General features: G+C 29.9%; 2 protein-coding genes across 2 annotated transcripts; one reads left to right on the top strand and one right to left on the bottom strand.

The window, feature by feature from the left end:
• LOC109354949 (syntaxin-related protein KNOLLE) lies at positions 268 to 1,462 on the bottom strand. The gene has a single exon (XM_019597791.1). It carries the CDS (start codon positions 1,382 to 1,384, stop codon positions 434 to 436), a length of 951 nt encoding a protein of 316 aa, XP_019453336.1. The 5' UTR covers positions 1,385 to 1,462; the 3' UTR covers positions 268 to 433.
• On the top strand, positions 4,161 to 10,691 carry LOC109354843 (apyrase 2-like). Its single transcript, XM_019597608.1, has 9 exons — positions 4,161 to 4,536; positions 5,781 to 5,909; positions 5,975 to 6,031; positions 6,138 to 6,230; positions 8,991 to 9,196; positions 9,335 to 9,426; positions 9,552 to 9,769; positions 9,872 to 10,061; positions 10,173 to 10,691. The coding sequence occupies exons 1-9, from the start codon at positions 4,240 to 4,242 to the stop codon at positions 10,286 to 10,288; spliced, it is 1,398 nt and encodes a 465-aa protein (XP_019453153.1). The 5' UTR covers positions 4,161 to 4,239; the 3' UTR covers positions 10,289 to 10,691.

Genomic DNA, 24,957 nt, shown 5'->3' with positions numbered 1-24,957 from the left:
AATTCTGTATGTAGTACATAGGCTGAATGAGGAACCATTTAACTATTGATACAAAATTTAATGGTATCGCCCTTTGTGTTATGCACATGATTATACAAAATTTAATGTTACCACATATGGAGTTTTGATTGAACTTCAATGGCAGGTGTTACATTTTGATTTTAATGAATACTAATAAGACCTTACATTTGTATTGTAATGATCAAAAGATCAACACAAAGAGTGATCAAAACATAGAATGAAGCATACAGTCAATAGAATAAATCCGAACATAGTAATAATATCAGTCAATAGAATGAATCCCAACATAGTAATAGGTAATTAAACGACGATGAGTCGTACAACTCAGCAAACTGAAGCAGCAACTAGTAACCAAACACTGAATCTTCAGATATACTAATAACAACAATAACAAAAAAAAGGCTAAACAAATTCAAGAACTGTTGAAACTGGTAAGAATTGGGATAACAATGACAAGAATGATAATGAGCAAAAGTATGACCCCAATGCACATACACTTCCTACTCCCTCTCTGATACTTGTTTGCAGTGTGAAGATTCTTAGTTCCATCCTTAACATAATGAGAAGCATGAAGCACATGATGTTCAATATCATCCATCTTCTCACCCTGTGCCTCAACCATTACAGCCATATCCAAGAAAACCTGATGCAACTCCAACAAACTCTTCTCAATCTCTTTAGCAGCATCATACCTGTCCTGTATTTCCACCACAGTTTCCAAAACCTTCCCTCTCCCATGTTCTTGAATAGCTTTCCCTAAAAACTCTTCGTCCCCGTTCGATATAATCTTTTCGATCACCTCCTCATCAGGGTACTCACCAGTCACAGTATAATACCTTCTCCCTACTGTATCCTTGTATTCAGTCATCATCTTCTGCCTTAGCCCTTGAAACTCCATCATTAGCTCTTTCAGCTTCTTCCTCAACCCGCTCGTAACCGCGATTCTTGTTCTGTAGATCGCGGGTGACCCATCTTTCAACCCTGAGAGCCTTCGATTCGCGGCATTGGCTTTGTCCATTCCTTCAAGCTGAGCCTTGATGGATTTTGCTTTCTTTAGCACTGTGATTATATCAGCATTGATGTTATTCCTTAAGGATTTCAGGGCTTCGGGCTTATGAAGTGACTTGCTTTCCTCATTTGCTTGTTGAAGGTTTTCGAGTATGTCGCGAATTGTATTCATTTCTGCTTTCACCTTCTCTGCTTCTTCAAGGAAGAGACCCATATCAACATCAAGTTTTGGGTTGGAAGTGGTTAATTCTAAGTTGTGATGAGGAATTCCAGCTTCCAAATCCACTTCATCTTTCAGTGCTGCTTTCTTTAGATCAACATAGTTGGTGAAAGATTTGGTCATAAGGTCATTCATTTTCAAAGAAAGATCAGAAATTGAAGTGGAAAAAATGAAATGTGATATCAAAATTTCAAAGGGGTGAAGGAGTTTTTATGAGATGGAAATGGAGTCAGAAGAGGAAAGTAACGGATAGTTTATGAGACAAGTAGCTGTTACCATTTCTAACGGCTACTTTTTTTTTAAAATTTAGTATCATTATTTATGATACTGTTCTCAGATCTACTTTTTTATCTTCTGTTTCTTTCTGGAATAGTTTCTTATTTTGCTTTCTCAATTGTCCAAATTAATAATGTAAACAATTGATTGTATAATTAGCATGATATTTTTCATTCACTAATTCAAAGTTGAAGTTGTTAATTTTGTAAATTAATAATTGTGAGATTAGATTTTTCAATTTAATATACATCTTTCATTTCTATCTAATTATATCAACAATCCATTTCATTGATCATCACTTCTTTGAATGATTTATCGTTCTATTCCTAAAAGTTATACTCAAACGGTAATATGTTTTAGATAGTTAGAAAATATAATTTTCATCATACATCAAAATCTGTAAAACAAGCTTACTTGATTAAGCTAAAGTAATTAAGCATGAAAATAAGTAACAATAATCATATATTAGAAAGATATAAAGGTAAAGTTGAGAAATATTGACAAAACAATGAGGAGGTACATGTATGAATTTATGATTCAAAAAATATTTAATAATTAAACTTTTAATTTAAATACATTTTTTAATGAATTAATAATTATATGAAATGACAATATTGTGATAGAATCAATTTTCAAGACACGACGTTGATACACCGTTCTCTTTTTTATCATTAAATGCTTTGCACTGAAATTGCTTACACCCATTAACATAACTAGATGTAACAAAATATAATTGATTAACTCTGAATAATGATTTATATAAATTAATACAGATTTTTATATGTCATAGTTTATTACCTACATAAAAAAAGAAGCTCTTTCATTTTTTATTTTTTTGATCTTCCACTAAGATAGTAACGATAAAGTCAATCTCAACATAATAATAAGGTTGTCTCTTAGTGAATAAAATCATGATTTCAAATTCTCGAAAAACCTCATGCATTGGATTATCTTTGAATAAGATGATATTGACATTGCTATGATGACTATCATTTGTCAAGTTCCTAACCATTAATTATTGCGATATAAAAATATCCCTTGGTGTAGAAATTGCCAAATATATTTATAGTCTTTAATGCCATGAAAATAAACTTATGTGTTTAATATATCACTTCTTCTTCTCATAAACTTATATTCATATGTAAGTTGGGAAAAATTTATATTCCTTCATGTGTTAAGTAAAAGAATCATGGAAGTGGACTTGACACCATATTTTGACCCAAAACTTTAAGACATTATGTCTATAAGTTCATCTACTTATATGTTCTTTAACTTTTCATCCATTTGAATATCTAATGAATCGGACTCTTGATAGTACATTAGATTCATTTCTTGAACATGTTTCTTATTTCTTTTGTTCTATCTTGATGGATTCTTTGATTGTTATGGTAATTCTATTACCTTTAGGATTGTTTGTAATTGCACAATTATTATTTGATTTATTTCCTTACACAAGCAATGAATTTTTGTTTTGTTTTGCTTCTCGTGTATATTTTAACAGGGCACAAGATTTACTACAAGTCTACAACTAACTATTATTTAATATATTTACGTGTTACGGATAAGTTGATCTCACATACTTTGCATAATTTTAAATTATTGACATTATCTTTAATAGTTATATGATTACTATGTTTTACATTACATTATGAATATTACATATTTGTCATCTAAAATAAGATGTATGTGCTTTTTTGAATATGGTCAAAAGGAACATGCTCGATTTAAAAAGAGAGCGTAAAATGTATATACTGATAGTATAAAGATTTGTACACATGCACTTCATCATCCACCATTCATTTGGATTACCTTTTTTGAAAAGTTAACAATAATAAGAAATCAATGGTGATGATACAATGACAATGTATAAAACTCATACACTATCAGAGCATACATCTTTTTCTCTTGAAAAGAAGATAAGGTATATTTTTTTTTAAAAAGGAAAGGAAGTTTATAACAGTTTGTAATATGAGTGAGCATCACTAGAGTAAAGGAGTTGGATAATTTGTTTTTGAATGTGAACATCAAATTAGACTTACGACTAACCTGACCCAAATATAGGTTGAGTTAGTTTTTGAACTTAAGTTTGACCCTAGATCCGTTTAAATATAATGTATCATCATTTAAATAAAGTCGTCTCCGATAATTTTGGCCAAAGAAATGTCATTATTATATACACAATTGAATAGACACGTACCAACAAGACATTAGTGTGATGTAAGACCTCACTAGATTTTCAGAAAGACTAAAAAATCAAGAGTTTGATTCTTATGAGCGATACCTGTTGAGACAGACAGTCATGCACCCCAAAAGAGATTAGTTTATTTTCCATAGAGTAAGGGGACAGATACCCTTGTTAATACAAAAAAAAAATAGAGACATACAAACATGACAAATTAATGATCATGCTAGTCTGAGTCATATTTATCTATTATTTAGCCCTAAATATTATTGAAGTCATATTCATACATAGTCGTGATCGGGTCAAACGAAGATGAATATCGTCCATAGTTTGTTATATACATTATTAATTAACTCTTGTTTTTTTTTTTTTTTTTTATAGAAAAAAACTACTAAATTAAACAGAAGAATCCTCCTTCAGACCAATCCCAACACACACACACTCGTTTGTCATCATCAAAACGTCGTCGTTCCCACAACCACATTCTCCAATTCACACTTTCTCCGGCGATCTGGAACTCGAATCCACCAAAATGCTGAAACGCTCCGGCCACCACTCGCAGCCGGAGTCTGTCTCCGATAAGATCTTCCAGCTTCGAGGAGCGTTGGTCATTGTTGCGATTCCTCTCGTTATTGTGTCCATTGTGCTTTATTTGATGCCTTCTAATGAAGATTACGCTCTCACTCATCGTAAGATGTCGCCTAATTATAAATCATCTTATGCTGTTATCTTTGACGCTGGTAGCTCTGGTACTCGTGTTCATGTTTTCCATTTTGATCACAATCTCGATCTTGTTAATATTGGCAATGATCTTGAGCTTTTTCTTCAGGTAACTTCAATTGTCCATTTACTCTTCTTGTTATTTTTTTGTAGAGTAAATTACACTGGTACTACGAGAATTTAGTGAAATTACACAAATCAGATATCGTTTTTATACCGACAATAATCACCCCTAATTTATATAATGTATACACGTGTAATTGCACTGTGCAGGAAGTGAGTGTAATTACATTGTCCGCGGGAGTAAGAGTAGTTAGAGTGAGTGTAATCACATTGTCCATGGGAGTGAGCGTGATTACACAGGCCGCGAGAGTGAGGGTAATTACACTGGCCACAGGAGTGAGGTAATTACACTGGCCACGGGAATGAGCGTAATTACACTGGCCACGGGAGCGAGGGTAATTACACTGGCCTTCTCTAAGGGGTGAATGTAATGTTTTAAACTGGAGGGATGATGAGTGTAATAAAGCTAAAACTTATGAGGTGTTAGTGTAATTTACTCTATTTTTTAAGTAAACTATCTGGTAATTGGGGTAAGCTGTTAGTGCTCTAAATTCTCTATTTACAATTGTAATTTTTCACATCGTTGATACACTCATGATCCACTCATGGTTTTTGGAAAAAGAAAAACTAAAATTTTGATATGTTAAGTGATTCTGTGGTTGGTTAGTGGAGAGTGTCACTGGGGATGCTTAAGAGTTAAGAGTGTACCACTGTACCCTGTCCAATAATATTGATAGCTGGATTTAGGGAATTAACATATTAGTATCTGAAGCTGAAGCTGTGGTATGGGGTCGTTATGTGAGCGGACTAAGAGGGTGCTTGGTAGAACTACCTAAGCCTATTTAACCCAAGTTAAGCTCCCTGTTAGTGTTTGGCAAAAGGGTTTATTTCAATAAGCTATGAATTATGAACTCATATTTGATAAGGTCTTTGAGGGGGCGTATCGGCTTATCATCTCGTTGATAATCTTACCAAACATTTCTGATTCAATAAACTAGTTTATCGGCTTTCAACTTTCAGCTCCGAGATTATAAGCTTCTAGCTAGCTTATACGCTTTCGGTTAGTTGAAATTATCTTTGTACATGTTCCAAATTAATGTCTCAGATTCCAATTTGAATACTTACTCGCTATCTTTTCGCTTGTAGATGTACAGGTTAAATCATGTGTAGGATGTATTGCTTAACTTATTCGAATTTGATTCATAATATTGCAAGCGAGATATATTTTTATGAACCAAGATGTTATTTGGTTTTCATTTAGTGTTAACATAATATTTTTTTGTTTTGCAGATTAAGCCGGGTTTGAGTGCATATGCACAGAATCCACAAGAGGCAGCAGAATCTATGAGTTCTCTTTTGGATAAAGCGGAAAGTGTTGTTCCTCGGGAGTTTCGACCCAAGACACCTGTTAGAGTTGGGGTATGTGTCACTGTATTTTTATTTTTTAATTTGAATATCTAATATATTTATATATGCTAATGCAGGCAACTGCGGGTCTGAGGACTTTGGAAGGGGATACTTCTGATAGGATCTTGCAAACAGTAAATATTGCTTGCTGCCTTTTTTGTTAGGTGTTGAATGCTTTTAACTAGCAATTGGCAATTATCTCAGTTGACTTTTGTTGCTTTCACATTGTTTTAATTTAAGGTCAGGGATTTCCTTAAGCTAAGAAGCACTTTAAGATCTGATGCTGATGCGGTCACTGTTCTGGATGGAACCCAAGAAGGTGCTTATCAATGGGTATGGTTTATCATGTAATCTCAATATAATAAATAGTAACCAGAAAAGGAACAAAAAGACACCAACAGTAACAGGTTAAGATAACAGCAAAATAAGGATTACTCCAACGTGTGCTTCCTTTCTAGAGCTAAGGGTCTCCCCACATGTAGAGAAAAATTACCCCTCTATTCAAGTTCCAAACAGAATGAAACAATCTGAGTGCCTTTTCTCCTCCCTCCCTCCCTCAATTTGGATGGACTCACATTTTTACCCTTTCTCTCACAATCAGTGCCCTCTGCTAATGCTCTCAAACGTGTAGACCCATTATTCTTAGTAAGCTGACTTGCTCCTCTATTTGGGAGGGTAGATGTACAGCCTTACCCGTGCAAGTGGAGAGGTTATTTCCAGATTTGAACCCCTGACCCCATGTCACAACGCAAACAATCTTACTGTTGCCCCAAGGTTCAAGGATCCCTATCAGTTTATGAATTTATTAGTGATTAGTTTTATGTTCCGAATGTATTTAGACTAGAGGAAAATTGAAAGCTTTTGGTGACATTGATAAGGACAAATGGTTTATGATTGTGATTGTGGGGCTTGGGATTGGGACAAATGGTTTTATTGGGGTGTGAAAGAATTGACAAAATGTACACTCAAGTATCATGTTATATCAACAAAGGAATGATAATGCCTTCAAGACAAGTTAGCAACAGATAGTGATATTCTTGCACACTCTCTTTCTGACTTTATCTATTTTTGTATGTTATTTTAGATGGTCATATATTAGTTCCTTAGTTGAGTCCTATCATAGTAAAGGTACAGTCTTAGTCTGCAGATATACTGTACTTTAACTTGACATAAATATGACTGTCAGATTATTGATTATTGTGCATTGACACTCGTTGCTATGTGAGGTCAAGCTTCTTTTCTTTCCTGCTTGCTATGTACAATCTAGTCCAGTGTTTTCTTTGCTACGCTAGTTACCTGAACAGCCTTCAAGATTTGGCTTTAGTCATTAAGTAGTCCTTGAAACATCAAAACTTGAACAAAATTCCCTGAGGTGCACATTTTTATCAAAACAACTTATCAAAATTCCTTTTTCTCTACTTATCATGCTGTCATTTGGGGAGTTTCTATTTCTTTCTTCTCTACCTAGCATGATGTCGTTTGGGATATTTCCTCTTTGATTTCATCCTTTATTTAAAAAATAATAAAAAACTTGTTTAATCAGACTTATTGATTTGCTTGATACATAGTAGGCATAAGTTTGTGGAAGTAGAGAAATTGATAAGCAGTAAGTGGAAAAAATAAATAGGGAAGTGAGGAGGGCTAATGGGATTATTCTGGATCTTGGAAAGGTTTTAGGTTGGCTTGATGCAGATTGTATCTCTGATGATTTCCTTGTGCTCAAGCCCTTTGTTAGATGCCCAACAGACAGTTAACCATTAAATGGTTATAACTTTCATGTAATTTTCCAACTAAGTATTTTGGGTGTTTTTTTATTTTAATATTTTCTGTACTATCTGTATTCTGATCAATTAATTGCGAATCCTAGCTAGGATGTGGTTAGGACTTTTTCATCAATTAGTTAGGAATTCTTGTTAGAGTTAGATTAGAATTCTAGTTAAAGATGAACCATGAAAGGTGTATAAATACCTTCTCTTTATGTTATTTTGTTTGATAATTCAGAATTCTGACTTAAGCATTAATAAAATTCAGAGAGTTTTCTTAATCCTAGTGTGTTTATATTGTTTTCACGTTATAATGTTATATGCTGCTTAAGTTGGAAATTAGGGCTGGTTGTCTCCAGTCCCATGGCAAGTGGTGCAGGCGGTGGTTCTCATGATGATGGTTGAAGAATTTGGTCTCCACGATATACAGATTATGGGGATGGGTTGAGAAGTTGAGAGCTATTAGATCCGTACACTTTTGATGTATTTTGTGGAGGGTTGCCTGCTTTACAAATTTTGGGCAATTTATAGAGTTTGAACTAATACCTTAGTCTTTGAAAAATGAATTTTGTTGTTGTTTATGTATATTGCAAGCTCTTGCCAAGATCCAAATAAAAAAGTTCTAAAAAAGGGTGGTTCTGAACTTGAGAACTACAGAAGACATACACAGTTGATTCTTGACTTCTTGTTCTATTTGGTAGCCAAAGATTGGCTTGACTTATAATTCTTAAATAATAGGGATAAGACCAATTTATTTTTGAATCATTCTTTAATTCTTGGCTTCTGCATCCTTAAACTCTTGGCAGCTTTGAATCTGCAACTGCCATTGCTTTCTGTTTGATCTTTTACTATTGAATTTAAATAATTCTTAAGTCTACCAGTGTATATTTCAGTATTTCACCAATAGTCATGTGCTAAACCATCAGTTAGTTTCTTTAACAGATAATTTAATGGCGTCAAAGTGTAACACACATATCATCTAAGGGAGGTTAGTGTCATGTTCCAAACAAGTAGAGCATCATATGTAATTACCACAAACCTCAGTGGACTTGAGTGTAGTTTAGTTTCCCCAAATTTGGGGTTAAAGAATGCCTGTCTTCAGAACCTGAGAAAGCTTGTGATCTGATGTTATTTTCAATTTATTGATATACATAATATATGTTCAGATACCCTTTCCTACCAACAAGCCACACTGCAAGAAAACATTGACATGGTTCAAAACTCTACTATAAGCTTTAATGAAAGCGAAATTAAATCATGTGTGCTCTCACCTCTAAAGAACAGATGCACTATTTTGTTTGTCACACCTTGCCTTTTTATTTTATTTTAGGTCACTATTAACTATCTACTGGGAAACTTGGGAAGAGATTATTCAAAGACTGTTGGTGTAGTTGATCTGGGAGGTGGATCTGTTCAAATGGCATATGCCATTTCAGAGACAGATGCTGCCAAGGCTCCAAAAGTACCAGATGGAGTGGATCCATATGTCAAGGAGATGTTCCTAAGGGGAAGGAAATATTACCTCTATGTTCACAGGTTTTTCTTCTTGCTCTCGATATGCCAGTTTGAAATGTTATGTAAATGTTTACCGTGATTATTCCAATAGATATATTTTCTGCACTGCATTATCATTCCATCTTCAATTGCTAAGAGGTTTTGACATGTTGCTTTCAGTTACTTGCACTATGGTTTACTAGCAGCTCGTGCTGAGATTTTAAAGGTCTCTGACGATTCTGGAAACCCTTGCATCTTAGCTGGCTTTGATGGTAAATATAGCCTCTTACTGCATGTCTGGTTCTATTTTGATCCCAAATTGCCCTCATCTATATTCTTTTTATTTCTAGCATATAAAATAACATGAGGATTTATTTATTTATTCAATTGTTCTTAGGATCCTACAAATATGGAGGAAATTCATTCAAGGCCTCATCCCCCTCTTCTGGCGCAAGCTTGCATGAATGCAAAAGTATTGCTCTCAAGGCTCTCAAAGTTAATGAGTCAACATGTACACATATGAAGTGCACTTTTGGTGGGATATGGAACGGTGGTGGTGGGGATGGACGGAAAAACCTTTTTGTTGCCTCATTTTTCTTTGACCGAGCTGCTGAGGTATTTATTGTTTTATTCAACCTTTGGACCAAATGCTATTATTCATTATTGCTTCTGATATTCCAACGGCATTGCCATGATAACCAAGTTATTTATTCATAGGCTGGTTTTGCTGATCCAAACTCACCAGTCGTAAAAGTTCGTCCAGTGGATTTTGAGGATGCAGCTAAGCAAGCTTGTCAAACAAAACTCGAGGACGTAAAATCCACTTATCAGCATGTTGAGGAGGGGAACCGTCCATATTTATGCATGGATCTTGTATACCAGTATACCTTGCTTGTTGTTGGATTTGGTAGGTTTTGTGCTCTAGTGTTGGAATAACTGTGCCTGATAATTTTGCTTTCTGCAAAATATGAGTAATGATGTTACCTTCATGCACTTAATGCTTCCATTTATTGTGCAGGCCTAGAGCCATGGCAAGAGATTACGTTGGTAAAGAAAGTTAAATATCGCAATGCTCTTGTTGAAGCAGCATGGCCCCTTGGCAGCGCCATAGAAGTTGTTTCGTCTATGCAATGACGCCAGTGAAATAATCAGCAACTATCAAATTGTTCATCCGCAATCTTGGGCCGTGAGTTAAATAACATGTTTTTTGAGGTGAAAAATACTCCAATCAGATGTTTCTGAGTGAAATACTTCCATTCATGAAGCAGAAATTGCTACCAAGTCAGATTGATATTAGACAAGGTTCTACAGTTCAAAAATAATTGATAGAAAATAGGTTCATTTTTTAATTTTATATTTTCTATTTAATTTGTAATCATTTACAAAAAATATGTCATTTACAGCTTTTGAAGACTGACTCAATTCATTTGGTTCATCTATATTTGTTTCCTTAGAGATGAAGAAAGTGGTGATACTGGTGCCATTCCATTTTTGTTTCATTCCTGATAATAGTTAATTCCTCCATTCATTCTTCTCATTAGTTTTTTACCCTGACTCAGCATTCACCATGCACTTGGAAATGTGAATTAATCTTTTTATTTTTTTGATCGGCAAATATTAGCATATTAGTATTTTTGTTATGTGTGAGACTCGAATCTTCAACTTCTTTCACTTCATTCCTTAAAGGTAGTAGGTTGATATAAATCTGATTTCCACGATCTTCGAAATTGGATGGTGACAATACAATCGTGAGATTAAGAGCATATTTTATTCCACTAGTGTACATTTAATTAACAAAATAATATGATTTATACATGTGCTTAGTTGATTGATTTGTTAGAGGATTAAGATCCAATATATTTTCAGATTCAGATGAATGGGGAATGGGAGCTGATTTTTTGTGCTAGATTTTTCAAAATAATAAATTTAATAGGTATAACACCTGGACCTATGTGACAAAGCTCTAGTACTTAGACTTGTTGAATTTAAATGTTGAGAAATGCAAAGGCTTGTATAATTTTGTAATCAGGCTCATAAAGCTGTTCACATGTTTAAATGGTTCAATGGAAAAATTGCTTTTGCTTCTTTCTTTTCTTTAATTTGAATATAATTCATATTTGTCTCTTGCATTTTTTAATTTGTGATTTTTATTCTCCCACTAACTAATAGGTCATGTTTGAAGGTTGAGAAGCTCCAACTTTGTAATCCTTAAGACGTTTTATAAAAACAAAGTTAGCGTAAATAAGTCACAGCTTGTTTAGAGTATAAAATTTCAAATTAGGGGAACTATAAAAATAGACACATAGTAAGTTTTAAAGATACACAGATCTTCTATATCTATTGATGTCCTCAATGTTATACCAAACCAATCAAAGTATCACTTAATTGGAATTTTTTTTATAAAAAACATAAATTAATATTTTATATTATTTACAAAAATACTATTTGTTAGAGACATAGAGACATGTTCTTGTTGGGATATATGATCTTTATCAGTTTTAAAGGATTTGAAAACTTTTTTCCTTTCCTTCATCTAACTTCTAAACAATGAGAGGTTTTCTAAAGTCATTAATTCTCATTATTTTATAATCCAAAGTCAAATTCTCAAACAAAGTGTAACTACCTTTTCAAAAATTCGTGATATAATTAATGGCAGATATATTTGTGGTTAATGATGAACAAATTCATACCCAAACAATGATTACTACACATTGGCAAAATGTGCTTAATGTTTTTTCCACAATGAATTAATTTGGCAATTTAGGTTTTGTTTGAGAGTTACGAGGGAAAGTGAAGGAAACAGATCAAAGGGGAAGAAAGAGAATGAAAAGTGAAGGAAATTCTTCCCTTATTTGGAGTATAAAATTTAGAAGAGGAAGACTAAACTTTTTTTTGTTTTCCGCAAGTATCTTCGCACTGGAGGCAACTATGTCCAAACCGGAAACATCCACAGGTACGTGGGGCTACCTCTCCCAGTGGTATTTTCTCCATCAACAAGACTCGAATCCAAGACTTTACTGTTTAATGGAAATCAAACATGTACTACTTGAGCCAATAGTTGTTGGGTAGAGGAAGAGGAAAGGTAAATTAATGATAATGTAATAATATTTTTCTTTAAAAATGTAATTAACAATGTGAAATGGACAATAATATATAATTATATAATATTACTAAAAATAGTTAGTTATTTTGATATTTTATCTGAAAAAATAATAAATTAAGGGAACTTTAAAAATAGACACATGAAATATTTTGAAGGATTTGAGATATATCCAAAACCTTGTCATCTCTTTCGTCTAACTCTCAAACAAGGGGAAGGCTTTCCAAAATCATATCTTCTATTTCTTTTCCCTCCAAAACCCAACTTACAAATAAAAAGGTAGCCCCATTACTTGTCATAGTTTTCATAAGCATAGGCACAATTAACCGTGGCTAATCACCATTTTTGCTGTAGTGAAATAACACCTAAACTCTGGTTTAAAACTTCAAAGATGATGCACTTCAATCATATACTTTAATGTTAATTAACTGAGTTGAAAGGTATATGATTAATATAATATCAAATATAAGTAATTTAGCTCAGTTACATCTCCCTTTATATTTTCTTTATTATATTTGAACATGATTTGGTCTATAAATGAGACCTTTTCAAGATTACTTAAATAACAATAAAACAATAAAGCATAGTTTTAATCCCACTCACGCACTCATGGATAGATATGAATCATGAATGACACACCATGAGTATAATAGACATAAATGATAGTACACAATGTTATACTTTACTAATGATTGATTTATAAGTGATATGATATATATATATACATTCTGATCTATAGAAGATTTTATAAATTTAGAATATAGAAATATATATATTAATACTCGACCATATTTGTATTACCAAGCAAGTTCCTTAACTATATTGAATTGAACTTAGCTTAAAAAAAAAAGAAACATCTCCAATCATTTGAACTGAGATTGATATTCAATTTTGTACTTTTTAGTTTATTATTTATTATTTTGCCTTGAAAAGGAGAGGGATTTTTAGGTGCGTAGTAGAGATAGTAACCACCAATTAGGCTAAGCTTCATAATTAGGTATTAGTCTTTGTTTTAAGTTTGAAATTTAGTATATGGTGCTTATACATTAAAAAATAATGAAAGACCAAGATCATAATAGAGACAAAATCATCATATCAATAATAATGTGCTTATTTTGTTACCCATAAGAAAAGTATGTGCATTAAAGATGATGAAAATGGAAAAAGAGTAAGCTTTAATGTGATTAGATTTTCTAAATTGAGGTGACAATTGATTAGAAGAAAATAAGTTGTCTTTCCCAAAAGGCTCTTATTTGTCTGATTCAGTGGAGGAGGAAAGAAGGGACACGTGGGGGGCAGCTGCCCCTCGATTTTAAAAAAAAATCTATTTATCTTTTGTTTTCCTACGGAAATACATTGTTGTCTCACAAAATGTGTCGCTTCATGTGTCAGTTACTGTATTTAGCCATAAAAATACTTAATTGTTAAATTTTAAATTATAAAATATGACACATAGAGTGACACACTTTTTGAAGCATATATTTTCATTAACCTACACCTAAATGACGTCTTTATGGAGATACAAGTTGAAACTCACGTATTTCTTTAGTTTGTAGCTTCGTAAATAAATATAATACAACTTGTATGGTCATTCTAAAGTTATATATAATAGATTAAATTCTCTTACACGTTGATATTGCTTATAATAATATGACTTTGTTTGAGTTTATAATAATTTTATGTTTGATGAAAGGGATTATGTATGTATTGATAATATATACCCTAAGAATACTTATAAGTAATTTAATATTGATAATATATATATATATATATATATATATATATATTTATTGTCCAAAAATTTTATTCTTTGAGTTTTAATGAAAATGAATATTAATTTGAGATGTCAATGTCAACTTTTTATTCTTGGTGTTAGCCATTAATGTTTAAAAATATTTTCTATCATAAGTCATATATTATATTATCAAGTTATTCGTATTATTTTATTTATTATTATTAAACCACTACATAAATATCATTTTGGGTATGATCAACTAAACAAAATTAAGTAATAAGATAGAAGATGAATTTCTTACAGACAACATAGTAATTTATATTGAAAAAATAGTTGAAAATTTTATCTTTGATCTATCATATATGTTTATTTATATTTTTGTTATTTAATTAAATATTATTATCTCTCATAAGATTTTGTTGAAGATCCGCCACTGGTCTGATTGATACCCAACTGTCTCAACCTATGAAACAGTGTCTAGTTTTGAAGATCAAGGGCCCAACCTCACTTCCAAAAGGCCTAAAATGCTAGTAATACGGTAATGTTATGAAACCGGATTGGATATTAAACCATAAGAGGTTTTATATTTTGTTAACTAATTTATACGGTGATGTCTGGTTAGATACAGATTTCAGAAGCTTTCCAAAGTGATGATACGGATACGAGAGTTGCTTACTCGAATAGAGTATTTCAAGTGAGTTTTATTATTCCAAAGGAAGATAATTTTTTGGCGGATTTTATGGCTAAGATTGGCACATAATTGGTCTCAGGTCTTCAGCATCGGAAGCTTACCCCTGCAGATGTGACAACAATCTTATATATGAATATTTCTTCTTAGTTTTGTATTTTTCACTTTTTGATGTACAAAAAAAAATTCATAATTTCCTAGGCATGCATTTTATATTAAGAAATTACTAATATTTTCTAGATGGTCTGCGTTTTGTTTCTGAAAAAGTCATTATAGTATTTGAATTTGTTTCATCTTTATTATTGCGCTGAGTTATTAACACACAAAATTATTTATTTCTATTCATGCAATCATACTAGTCAATGATGATTTTAGTTAATTCTACCTAATAGCCTTAATTAGTTTGTATAGAAAGTTGATGGTAATAATATAGGTATAATTAGATTGATTTAATTTCATCTAATTTGATTAGGTAATTAAGTTGGATTTGATTTACAATTGTTGGAGGTAGGAACGTCTGTAATGCATTGTATGTCCCATAATAGGTCGCATTCTTCTACCCTTTACCGGGAGTTGATGACTATTCATAGCTATTACTTTGACACCAAAGAAGAGTTCGACCCAATGCTTTATTTCTGTCCTAGTTGATCCCGATTCGACATTAGATATGATTGCCTCGATCTCTATTATTGTGCATTTATCGACAGAAGTTTCATGTTATTCATCTCATTCTCGAATAGTTATACCTTTAGTTCGACTATATTGTTTATTTATTTATGAAAAAGATAAATTTTTGTGTTGTTGGTAAAGACAAATCCTATTTTCTTAAGGAAATAGACGTATGTGAAACAAAATGTGTACTATTATTATTATTATATTTAAATTAAACTATGAAAATTTTAAAATAATATATAATTATATTTTTATCTTACTATTTCTTTTGTTTATTTGAGTGATGTTCTTTTTTTATAGTAATGTTCTAAGGTTGATTATTGATTCATCCCAACTTAAGTTGGATTGCTTCTAATTAGTAGATAATATGTATGATTTAGATAGAAAAATAGAAAACACATAATACATATTGGCTATTCATATTTATTCACTTATCATCAACTTTTAAATAAAAATAAACAAATGAATGATAGATAATATACTGACTAATATAAATCTTTACATTGATAGTGGATAGAAATTATAATCAAATACATGTACCTCTACTGTCCCACAACTTTGTGTCACTTCATGATTAGTATAAATCTTTACATTAATAGTGGATAGAAATTACAATAAAATATATGGACCCTACTGTCCCACAATTTTGTGTCACTCCATGTGTCAGGAGGTATGATTGACTGGAAAAATATTCAATAATTATAATTTTAACTTAACCTAATGATATATAACTTGATACAAAAGTGAGATATGGTCCCCAAATTCATATGTTATAGAAAAAGTCTTCATCATGTGCTTGATGACGTCATGTTCTTAGCATCCGAAATGAACACTTGTTAGACCCTGCCAATGATTGTATTGTATGATAGCGTGCAAAGAGAAATTTTAGCAATGGGTATCCAAACCCTATGGGTATACATAAATAATATTAGTCGATCTATATTTATATTTTTGGACTCATAGGTAATTGAGACTTGGGATTTTAAGATTCATTGTTGGATGAGTTTAGATTTAGGCAGTAAAACCTAGCCCTATTATTTCCCCCCAGATATATATAGTAATATAATTGTAATATCATGTTAATCATGATTATAATGTTATATAGTTAATATATAATTGTAATATCATATTAATTCATAAATATGATTGTTATATTGTTAAATAATGATATTATATTGTTGAATAGTTATGTGATGTTATATTAATAAACATTAATATTATATTATGTTGTTAATTCATATGTAATCAAACACTATGTTATTAAACAATTCTTACTAAATCAATTTTACATCGTAACATTGAAATAGTAACTTTGTTTTTTTATATTTGTTAGAGTAAAATAAGTTGTATTTAATAGTCAATTTAAAATGTGTTTAAAATTTTAAATTATGTTATATAATTTGTTCTCTTGTTGATTACCTAAATAACATATGAGTTTGTAGTAAATAAACACACAATTACATAAATTATTTACAATTATTTTTAATGTTTTTGAATTTATGAGTACCCTACCCAATGACTCGCGGGTAGCAGACTCAGCAGTATCATCATAGTCTGGATCCAATATCATACAATGAGATGTGTACAAATAATGCGACTTATCCATATTACCATCTCACCTATGCTACAGTACTTATATCACAAAAAGTCACATTTTTTATTTAGAGAAATTATGATATGATCCAAGATTAATAGTTTTGATTAAGTTCTTATTATTAATAATTTACTAATAATTTAAAATTAAATGAGTTTGAAACCAATTATTGTATATCATACAATAATTACTCTTTACAATATCTACATCAGTTTCCTTTTGCTTTGGGGTTGAGTTTTGGGTGCACATAAGTCAAACAATTTTAAGAGCTAGTTCCATAGGCATAGGCCATACCCTCCTTCATCTATTTGTTTTATATTTTTTTGGTAATAATGATATTTAAAAACAATAGGCCAAGTCCAAGTGGTAGAACTTAGAAGGGGTCCACACGTTTTTATTTAGACAAAATTTGATATTCCATTCCATTTAACATTCTTATTAGCCAGGAAATATTAGGTTTATATATAATTATTTAAGTTTTATTTTTTGACCAATTAAAAAAGGGATACATATAGTGGAAAATAAAATAAGACAACAAATCTACTCATTTTTTATTACTGGTTTTGCCCAAAACAAATTCTCCTTTTAAGTTATGTGATGCATAAAGATCCTCAAATTAAACTTGATTTTATCTCTATTAAAATGAACTTTATATTCATACTTGACAGAATACCATAATGCATGAAAAAATATCTTCATGTATTAGCTAAAATGATTACATCTATTCCTAATCATATATTACATAGCTAAAACTAGGTCACCTAAAAAATATAGAGAAAATAATATATGCACTACTAGTGTATGAATTTTATACATTATCAATTCATCATATATCATTCATATTTAATCATTATTGATTCTTCAAAAATAATTCAAATGATTGATAATATATTGATCGTGTATAAATTTTTACATTGATATTGTATATATCATATGTTGATTTATATAAGATATATTATATTTATTTCTAATATATTCTTTATCTTCCAATGATTACTTTGTTTACTAATGTGAATCAATAAATATTAAATAAATGTGAATATAAAAAATAACAATTAGTACATCATTAAATATTTAAACATGACAGAGAAATAGAAACAAAACAACTCTTCATAATTTACATATAAATAGAAAGAGGTGGTATTAAGTTGGTGGCACTAGAGACTAATAAAGTAGAATGTTGAATCAAATAATGAAAGGTTTTAATGGAATTTATTCCTAATCATGTGACATGTGGTGTAATTTGATTATTGATTCACAAATTCTGAGGGAATTTCATGTGTCAGCAAGGGCCATCCAATGGAGAGCACGTACCCATTTTAATTCTTTCACTTAACCCCTCTTCAAGTAGTACACATCTGCTTGCCCACACTTTGTATAATTTCATGTGTCACGACCTTGTGATTTGTCAAAAAAATTACTTAAAAATTAAATTTTAACTTAAATATTTTTCAACTAATCACAAGATCATAACACATGAAATGACACTAAGGGTGAGATATCATATGTGCACAAAGTAAATCTTCTCTCTCATACAATTTGTTACTTCATCTTTCATTAGTTTCATTAGTTATGATTGGTTAAAAAAATATTTAACAATTAAATTTTTAACTTACATATATATTTTCAATCAACTGCAGTTAATGATACATAAAGTGACACACTTCATAAGACAATAAATATGCTTTACCATTTTCGAGATAAGAATGACAAAAATATTGATTATGCATGTACATTACAAAAAATACATGCAATAAGCACCCATAAAAAACATCCTATGAATAAAAGTGAGTATCATGATATCCACTCCATAATTCTCACATATTTATAAAATTATTTTTAATTAAATATTTTATACAATATACTTTTTTTATTGTTTTACAATTATATATTATAAATTTAATAAGGACATAAATTTTATTGTTCATACAATAATTATTATTATATATATCATCATGAAATATATAAACATATATTTAAATTTAAAAACTCATTTAGTACTCACACATACTATCTATACACATGATACCTACAAATGGTATAGGTATGAGCACGAGTAAGCACTATCCACCTCCACCATGTTGTCATCTCTATTTCTAGATTTGGAGTCGGTATTTTATATTTTTTAGTGCATTGTTGATTTAAGTTTTTCACTAATTGGGACCTCCCACTATTGGTGGAGATAGAATTAGATTGAGTTTTCTTTTCGAGTGATTATGAAGTCTCATTTTATGCTCATTCTCATCTTTATTAAAGGGTGAAAATATGTCATGTCAGACCTTGTCTCAAACAGATCGAGCCTCTATTGCATATATGAATCTGTGTTTGGTCTATTTACCTATTTAAAAAAATTTAAAGCTTAGGTCTCACCTATTTAAAAGTCAGGTATGACATGTTAGCATATTTAAATGTCTGTTATATTATAATATCTTGAAATAGGTTAATAGACCTGCATTTAAATAGGCTAATATGCAAATTTTTAACTAGACACGTTTAACTGTAACAGATAAATTATATTTTTGTATAAATGTTTATATTAAAATTTCATTGGTTACATTAAAATAATATAATTTGAAATTTATTAAATAATGAAGTTAAATAGGTCAGTATATAAGGTTTAATAAGTCTTTTAGATGACCTAAAGTCTAATCTGTTAAACTAAATATGTTTTTTAAAATGTCTAAGTCCAATCTGTATTTGAAAAAAGTCTAATCTAACTTAATCTATTATAGATCATACGATTAGCTATTAATAGTCAACATAACTTATTTTCACCCCTATCTTTATCATAAGACAATACTTACAAGATTTAACAATTTATCTTTCCAATATAGCAATTATTTTTTTTCTCATTTACTTATATTAAAAGATTTGATTATCTCGTCTTTTTTCATAACACAATTGTATTCCAAACAGTGCCAAAATTTTCTACATGAAACACCATGCCTACGACCTGGCCATGTTCTGTACTACGACCATCAATCATAATTCTATAATTCTTATTTAACAACATTAATTCAATAATTCTTATGTATTGAACACTGTTAAATATAACGCAGAAGAGAATTAACAGCGCTAATTAAAGAATTGTTAAAGATAATACATTTAACAACTCTTATTGAAGAAAACACTGTTAAAGGTCATATTTGTATATTTAACAATACTTCTTCAGTAAGCGTTGTTAAAGGTATTATTTTTAACAATGTTTTCTTCAATTAGCGTTGTTAATTCTTTTCCGCCTTATATTTAACAACATTTCTTCAATAAGCGCTATTAAAGATCATACATTCATATAAATGCTTCTTTTAGTGAGCGGAAATCTTTTCAAATTCAAAAACAAAACGTCACACACAATAATACACATATCACCCAATTTATTATTTCTCTTACTTTTCTTCTTCTCTGTGAGTTATATTTTTTTCTCTTTTGTTTTTAGTTTCTCTCTTCAAACAAGTTATCGGTTTTTGGTTTTTCTCTTCAAGCATAAGGTAAATCGTTATCTTATTTTAGCTCATTTATTTCTTTTTGATTTAGTCTTGATGTTTGTTGTGAAGTTATGCAACTATGGTGTTATAGGTTTTTTTTATGGTTCACTAGTTTAGAACACAAAGTTTGAGTATAATGGTAAATGTTCTTTCTGCTGCTAATTTTGTAATTTTTTCATAACTTTTGTAATTTGTTTAGAGATGTCATTTTTTATTTGTATTTACAATTTGCATTAATCATTGAGGAACACAACTTTGTAAGGATTTGCACATTGGAGGAGAAAAAATGAACAATTTGTATAAGATCTCATTATTCATATGTTTATTTTACTCATATATTTAACAGAAAGCGCTTTTAAAGGTCATATACTTAATATATTTAACAGCACTTCTTCAATAAGCGCTGTTAAAGATCATACATTCATATAAACGCTTGTTTTAGTCAGCAAGAATCTTTTGAAATTCAAAAACAAAACCTCACACATAATAATACACATATCACTCAGTTTATTACTTCTCTTACTTTTCTTCTTCTTCTTCTTCGTGGATTACATTTTTTTCTCTTTTGTTTTTAGTTTCTCTCTTCAAGCAGGTTATTAGTTTTGGTTTTTTCTCTTCAAGCATAATGTAAGTCGTTATCTTATTTTAGCTCATTTATTTCTTTTTGATTTAGTCTTGATGTTTGTTGTGAAGTTAGACAACTGTGGTGTTCTAGGTTTTTTGCAATGATTCACTAGTTTAGAACACAAGGTTTGAGTATAATGGTAAATGTTCTTTCTCAATTGATGCTAATTTTATAATTTTTTCATAACTTTTGCAATTTGTTTAGAGATGTCATTTTTTAACTTGCATTGATCATTGAGAAACACATGAACACTTTGTAAGGACTTGCACGTTGGAGGAGAATGAATGAATAATTTGTGTAAGATCTCATTACTCATATGTTATTTTATAATATTGGAATTTGTTAAGGTTGAATGTAGCTGAAGTCGTTGTGATTTAACAAATCTCTTGTAAATGTGGTGGAGTTGGACATACTTGTCATATTTTTTATAGAATGTCTGATAGATATATTGTATTATTTAGAAAGTAGACATTTAACATCGCTTCTCCAGTGAACGCTGTTAAATGTCTAATATTTCTGCAGCGAAAAACGTTGTTGAATATAACTTTATGTACTACTAAGCTCACATAGAAAGCGCCCCAAAAACGTTGTTAAATGACAATTTTAAACGTTATTTTGCTATTCTGACGTAGTGTGTTCAAATTTAAAAATTGACCCAATCAATATTCATGAATAGATAAGGGATAAATATTCTTCATCTCATGCTTTTTTTTTTTGACCTTTTTCCAAAAAAATCCTTGATCAAAATGTTATTATTACATATATTATTACAAGTGTAAATGTACAATATTGGCCTTATTCATAATTCAACGAAGTTAGGAAGAAAATGTGAACTCATATGAAGCAGCTAAGCCAAGGTACCTACTACCACCAACCTAAAGCTGCGTGTGTTAGTGTGTGTAGACAAAATCAAATTCGGTAGAAACAATAATAGCGACAATAAATATAAGATTAAATTATTAACATACATTTTTTCCAAAGAAATTCTAAAACATTATGTTCAATCGCATACGATAATTTTACAATGTGAGTGTGAGAAATGTCAATACATATTATTAATTTAATCATAAAGGATGTAAGTGTGAGAAAAAGTCATTATTTATATATATTCTTCCAAAGCAATGGACAAAGACCTCTTGAGAGGGGTGGATTATTTGTTATAGAAATAGTCTTAATATGCAATGTAAAGTTGAATAGAACCTTGAGGATAAAATTATAGCAAACTTTTTAATGTACTTGACAAATATTTAGCAAGACAACCTTCTATATGTTAAACGCCAATGTTACTCTTAAATTTGAGTGATCCTAGAAAATTATACCTTTAACTTTTACCTAATGAAAGAAATTTTATTTATATATTATTAATTTTTAATTAATTTAAAATCCATTAATCACAATAATTCGAAAAGGAAAAATCAGTGATTTATACCTTTTAAATTTATTAAATTATTTAGGTTCTTTGAGAATATTTACTTAAATGTCTTAACCTAGCTCAAACGCCAAAAATATGTTAACTAAATGACTCTGAAAAACGAAATTCAATTAAAAATTAGAAATATTTGAAAGAAATTAAATTCAAATAAATTCGAAAGTTATATATATATATATACTTTATCTTAGAAACGCACTAGTATTTTACAAAAAAAAAAATATATTAGTTTTTCTTTTAAACGATAAGTATGGACAAATGTATTCAAATCAGGTAGGAGTTATTGTAGGAGGCAAGACTCTACTACAAAAATACAATTATATTCCTAGAGAGTTGAACTCGATACCTCTAATTAATTTAAAACAACTAGTCAATTAATCTTTGTTCTTGTTTGTAAATAGCTTGCCAATTTTTCTCAACATAGCAAATTAATATAGGCATGTAATTTCTTTTCCATTTCTAGGCCCTCCACCTTCTCTTTAATGAAAATTCCACCTAGCATTTTAATTTAATTGTTTTTATATTTCAATAAAATAAGTAATATTTTCAACTTGATGTGTTTTTAACATGATTTTATGCCATTATTGTAGTGTTACTCATACTTACTTTTAAGAAATGTAGTAGATGTGTTGATTTATATTAAATTTATTGTATTTTTTAAGTATGTCATTTATGTTAGATATTTTCTCAAGATTTGTGAAATACCAGTCCCAGGAACTTGAATCTCATGATTCTCACACATAAATATAAAACAAAGATATACAATCATATCTGAATCTATGTGTTCAGATCTACTTCTTTGGTATACCTTTTGAGAGAGAGTTTTGGTATGATGAACTTCCTCAACCAAATCCTGAATACATTTTGGTACATTCGTTTCTCTCCGATAAGGAAATGTGAAAACTATTTGTGATTTGGTGTCTTGTGGGTCATAACCGTTCTTTATGTGCTAACTTATATGGTTCTCATTATCCCATATAGGTCAATTGTTTGGATATCCATTCATTAAGCTCATATTCGTTATCAGTTTCAGAAGTCTTTTATGTTGTCATAAATTAGATTATTTGTTTTGTAACCCAAAATAAATAGTCAATATAATTGTATTAATATATGATGTTCACCTTAATTAAAAATTATGAATTTCTAACAAGTTATATTTGTATGATAATTAATTTTCTCTCTCACTACTTAAATAAATTAAAAGAATATTAAATAAGGATAAATATATAAATAATAGTTAATATACTCTTTAATGTTTAAATGAAATAAATAAATAGAAATAGAATCTACAAAAATAAATTAATAAATAGGAATGTGGGGGAGTGATTTAGTTTTGTTTGAACCTTATTAAACCTTATTATTATTATCTAATTTATGATAACTATTTAAAAATGGGCTTGAATCCATTCCACAATTAGACCTTCCAATATTAGAATATATGGGGAAATTTGAATTTTTTAATATTATTTTATTTAAAAATAATTAAAATTTGGAATGTTTATTTTTCATGTCACAGATAATCTTTACTCAAAAAAGATAATTGAATGTAAAAAAAAATAAGGATAAAATAGAAAATATAGTTATTAATACTTACTTTAACTTCTAATAACAAAAAAAAATTTATTAGAAACAAATATATATATTTTGGAGAAAAAAATATAACAATAAAAAGACTAAAGAGGGAGTATCAATTTTATTTTATTTTCAATTGGGAAATAAGTGGAAGGGAAAAGAAACACGGGTCTACAAGAATGCACCTCGAATTTTCTTTTTAAAACCATTTTTTTGGATCACATTATTTTTTAAAGTGATATATAAATATATATATAGAAGATAAAGGGAAGGAACATCACACATAAGACATGTATGGGTGCACATTTATTATTTCATCTCGATCCTGTGATTGTTTCAAAAAATATATTTAAATTAAAATTTAATTTTAAGTATTTTTTTGACCATTCATAATTTATAATATTTATTTTGGGACAGAAGATGTACTCACTCACCTATATATCAAATACACATCAAAAGAGACTAAAATATATCACATTTTTAGTAAAAATATGACATATATATTATTTTGTTTAGTTTTAGAAATATTTTTGTAAAAAACGACTAAATATAACGCATGTGATGATTTTAATAGTTGTAAGAAATAACTTATCTTTTATCTCTTTATGCGAGATATTTTATTCTGAATAAAAAGAAAAAAGAAACAATATTTTGTAGGCTTCTCTAGGAAGTGCCTTGCTCACTACGGATCTGAGCTTATGTATGAGCTGTTCTTCTATTTAATAACCCCATTTCTCATTCTTTTCACTTTCTTCAAATCTCTCTCTTCTATTTCTTCTTCTTTCATCACTACCTATACCTATTTTCCTCTCTCTTTCTTATTAAGTTGCTTAGTTCTTCTGTTTCATATAAATACTATATTATTATCTTTCACCTTCTTAATACCCGGTTTGTCATATATAT

The sequence above is a fragment of the Lupinus angustifolius genome, chromosome LG08, assembly GCF_001865875.1.
Source record: "Lupinus angustifolius cultivar Tanjil chromosome LG08, LupAngTanjil_v1.0, whole genome shotgun sequence".
Lineage (NCBI taxonomy): Eukaryota > Viridiplantae > Streptophyta > Magnoliopsida > Fabales > Fabaceae > Lupinus > Lupinus angustifolius.
The sequence above is the reverse complement of the archived record's forward strand: the minus strand, read 5'-3'. Positions and strand labels throughout refer to the sequence as shown.

Excerpts from the sequence above, each read along its gene's own strand:
- LOC109354949 (XM_019597791.1), bottom strand. The coding sequence starts at position 1,384 with ATGAATGACCTTATGACCAAATCTTTCACCAACTATGTTGATCTAAAG.
- LOC109354843 (XM_019597608.1), top strand. The coding sequence starts at position 4,240 with ATGCTGAAACGCTCCGGCCACCACTCGCAGCCGGAGTCTGTCTCCGAT. Across the intron at positions 5,910-5,974 it reads AGACACCTGTTAGAGTTGGG|GCAACTGCGGGTCTGAGGAC; the intron begins GTATGTGTCACT and ends ATGCTAATGCAG. Across the intron at positions 6,032-6,137 it reads CTGATAGGATCTTGCAAACA|GTCAGGGATTTCCTTAAGCT; the intron begins GTAAATATTGCT and ends TTTTAATTTAAG.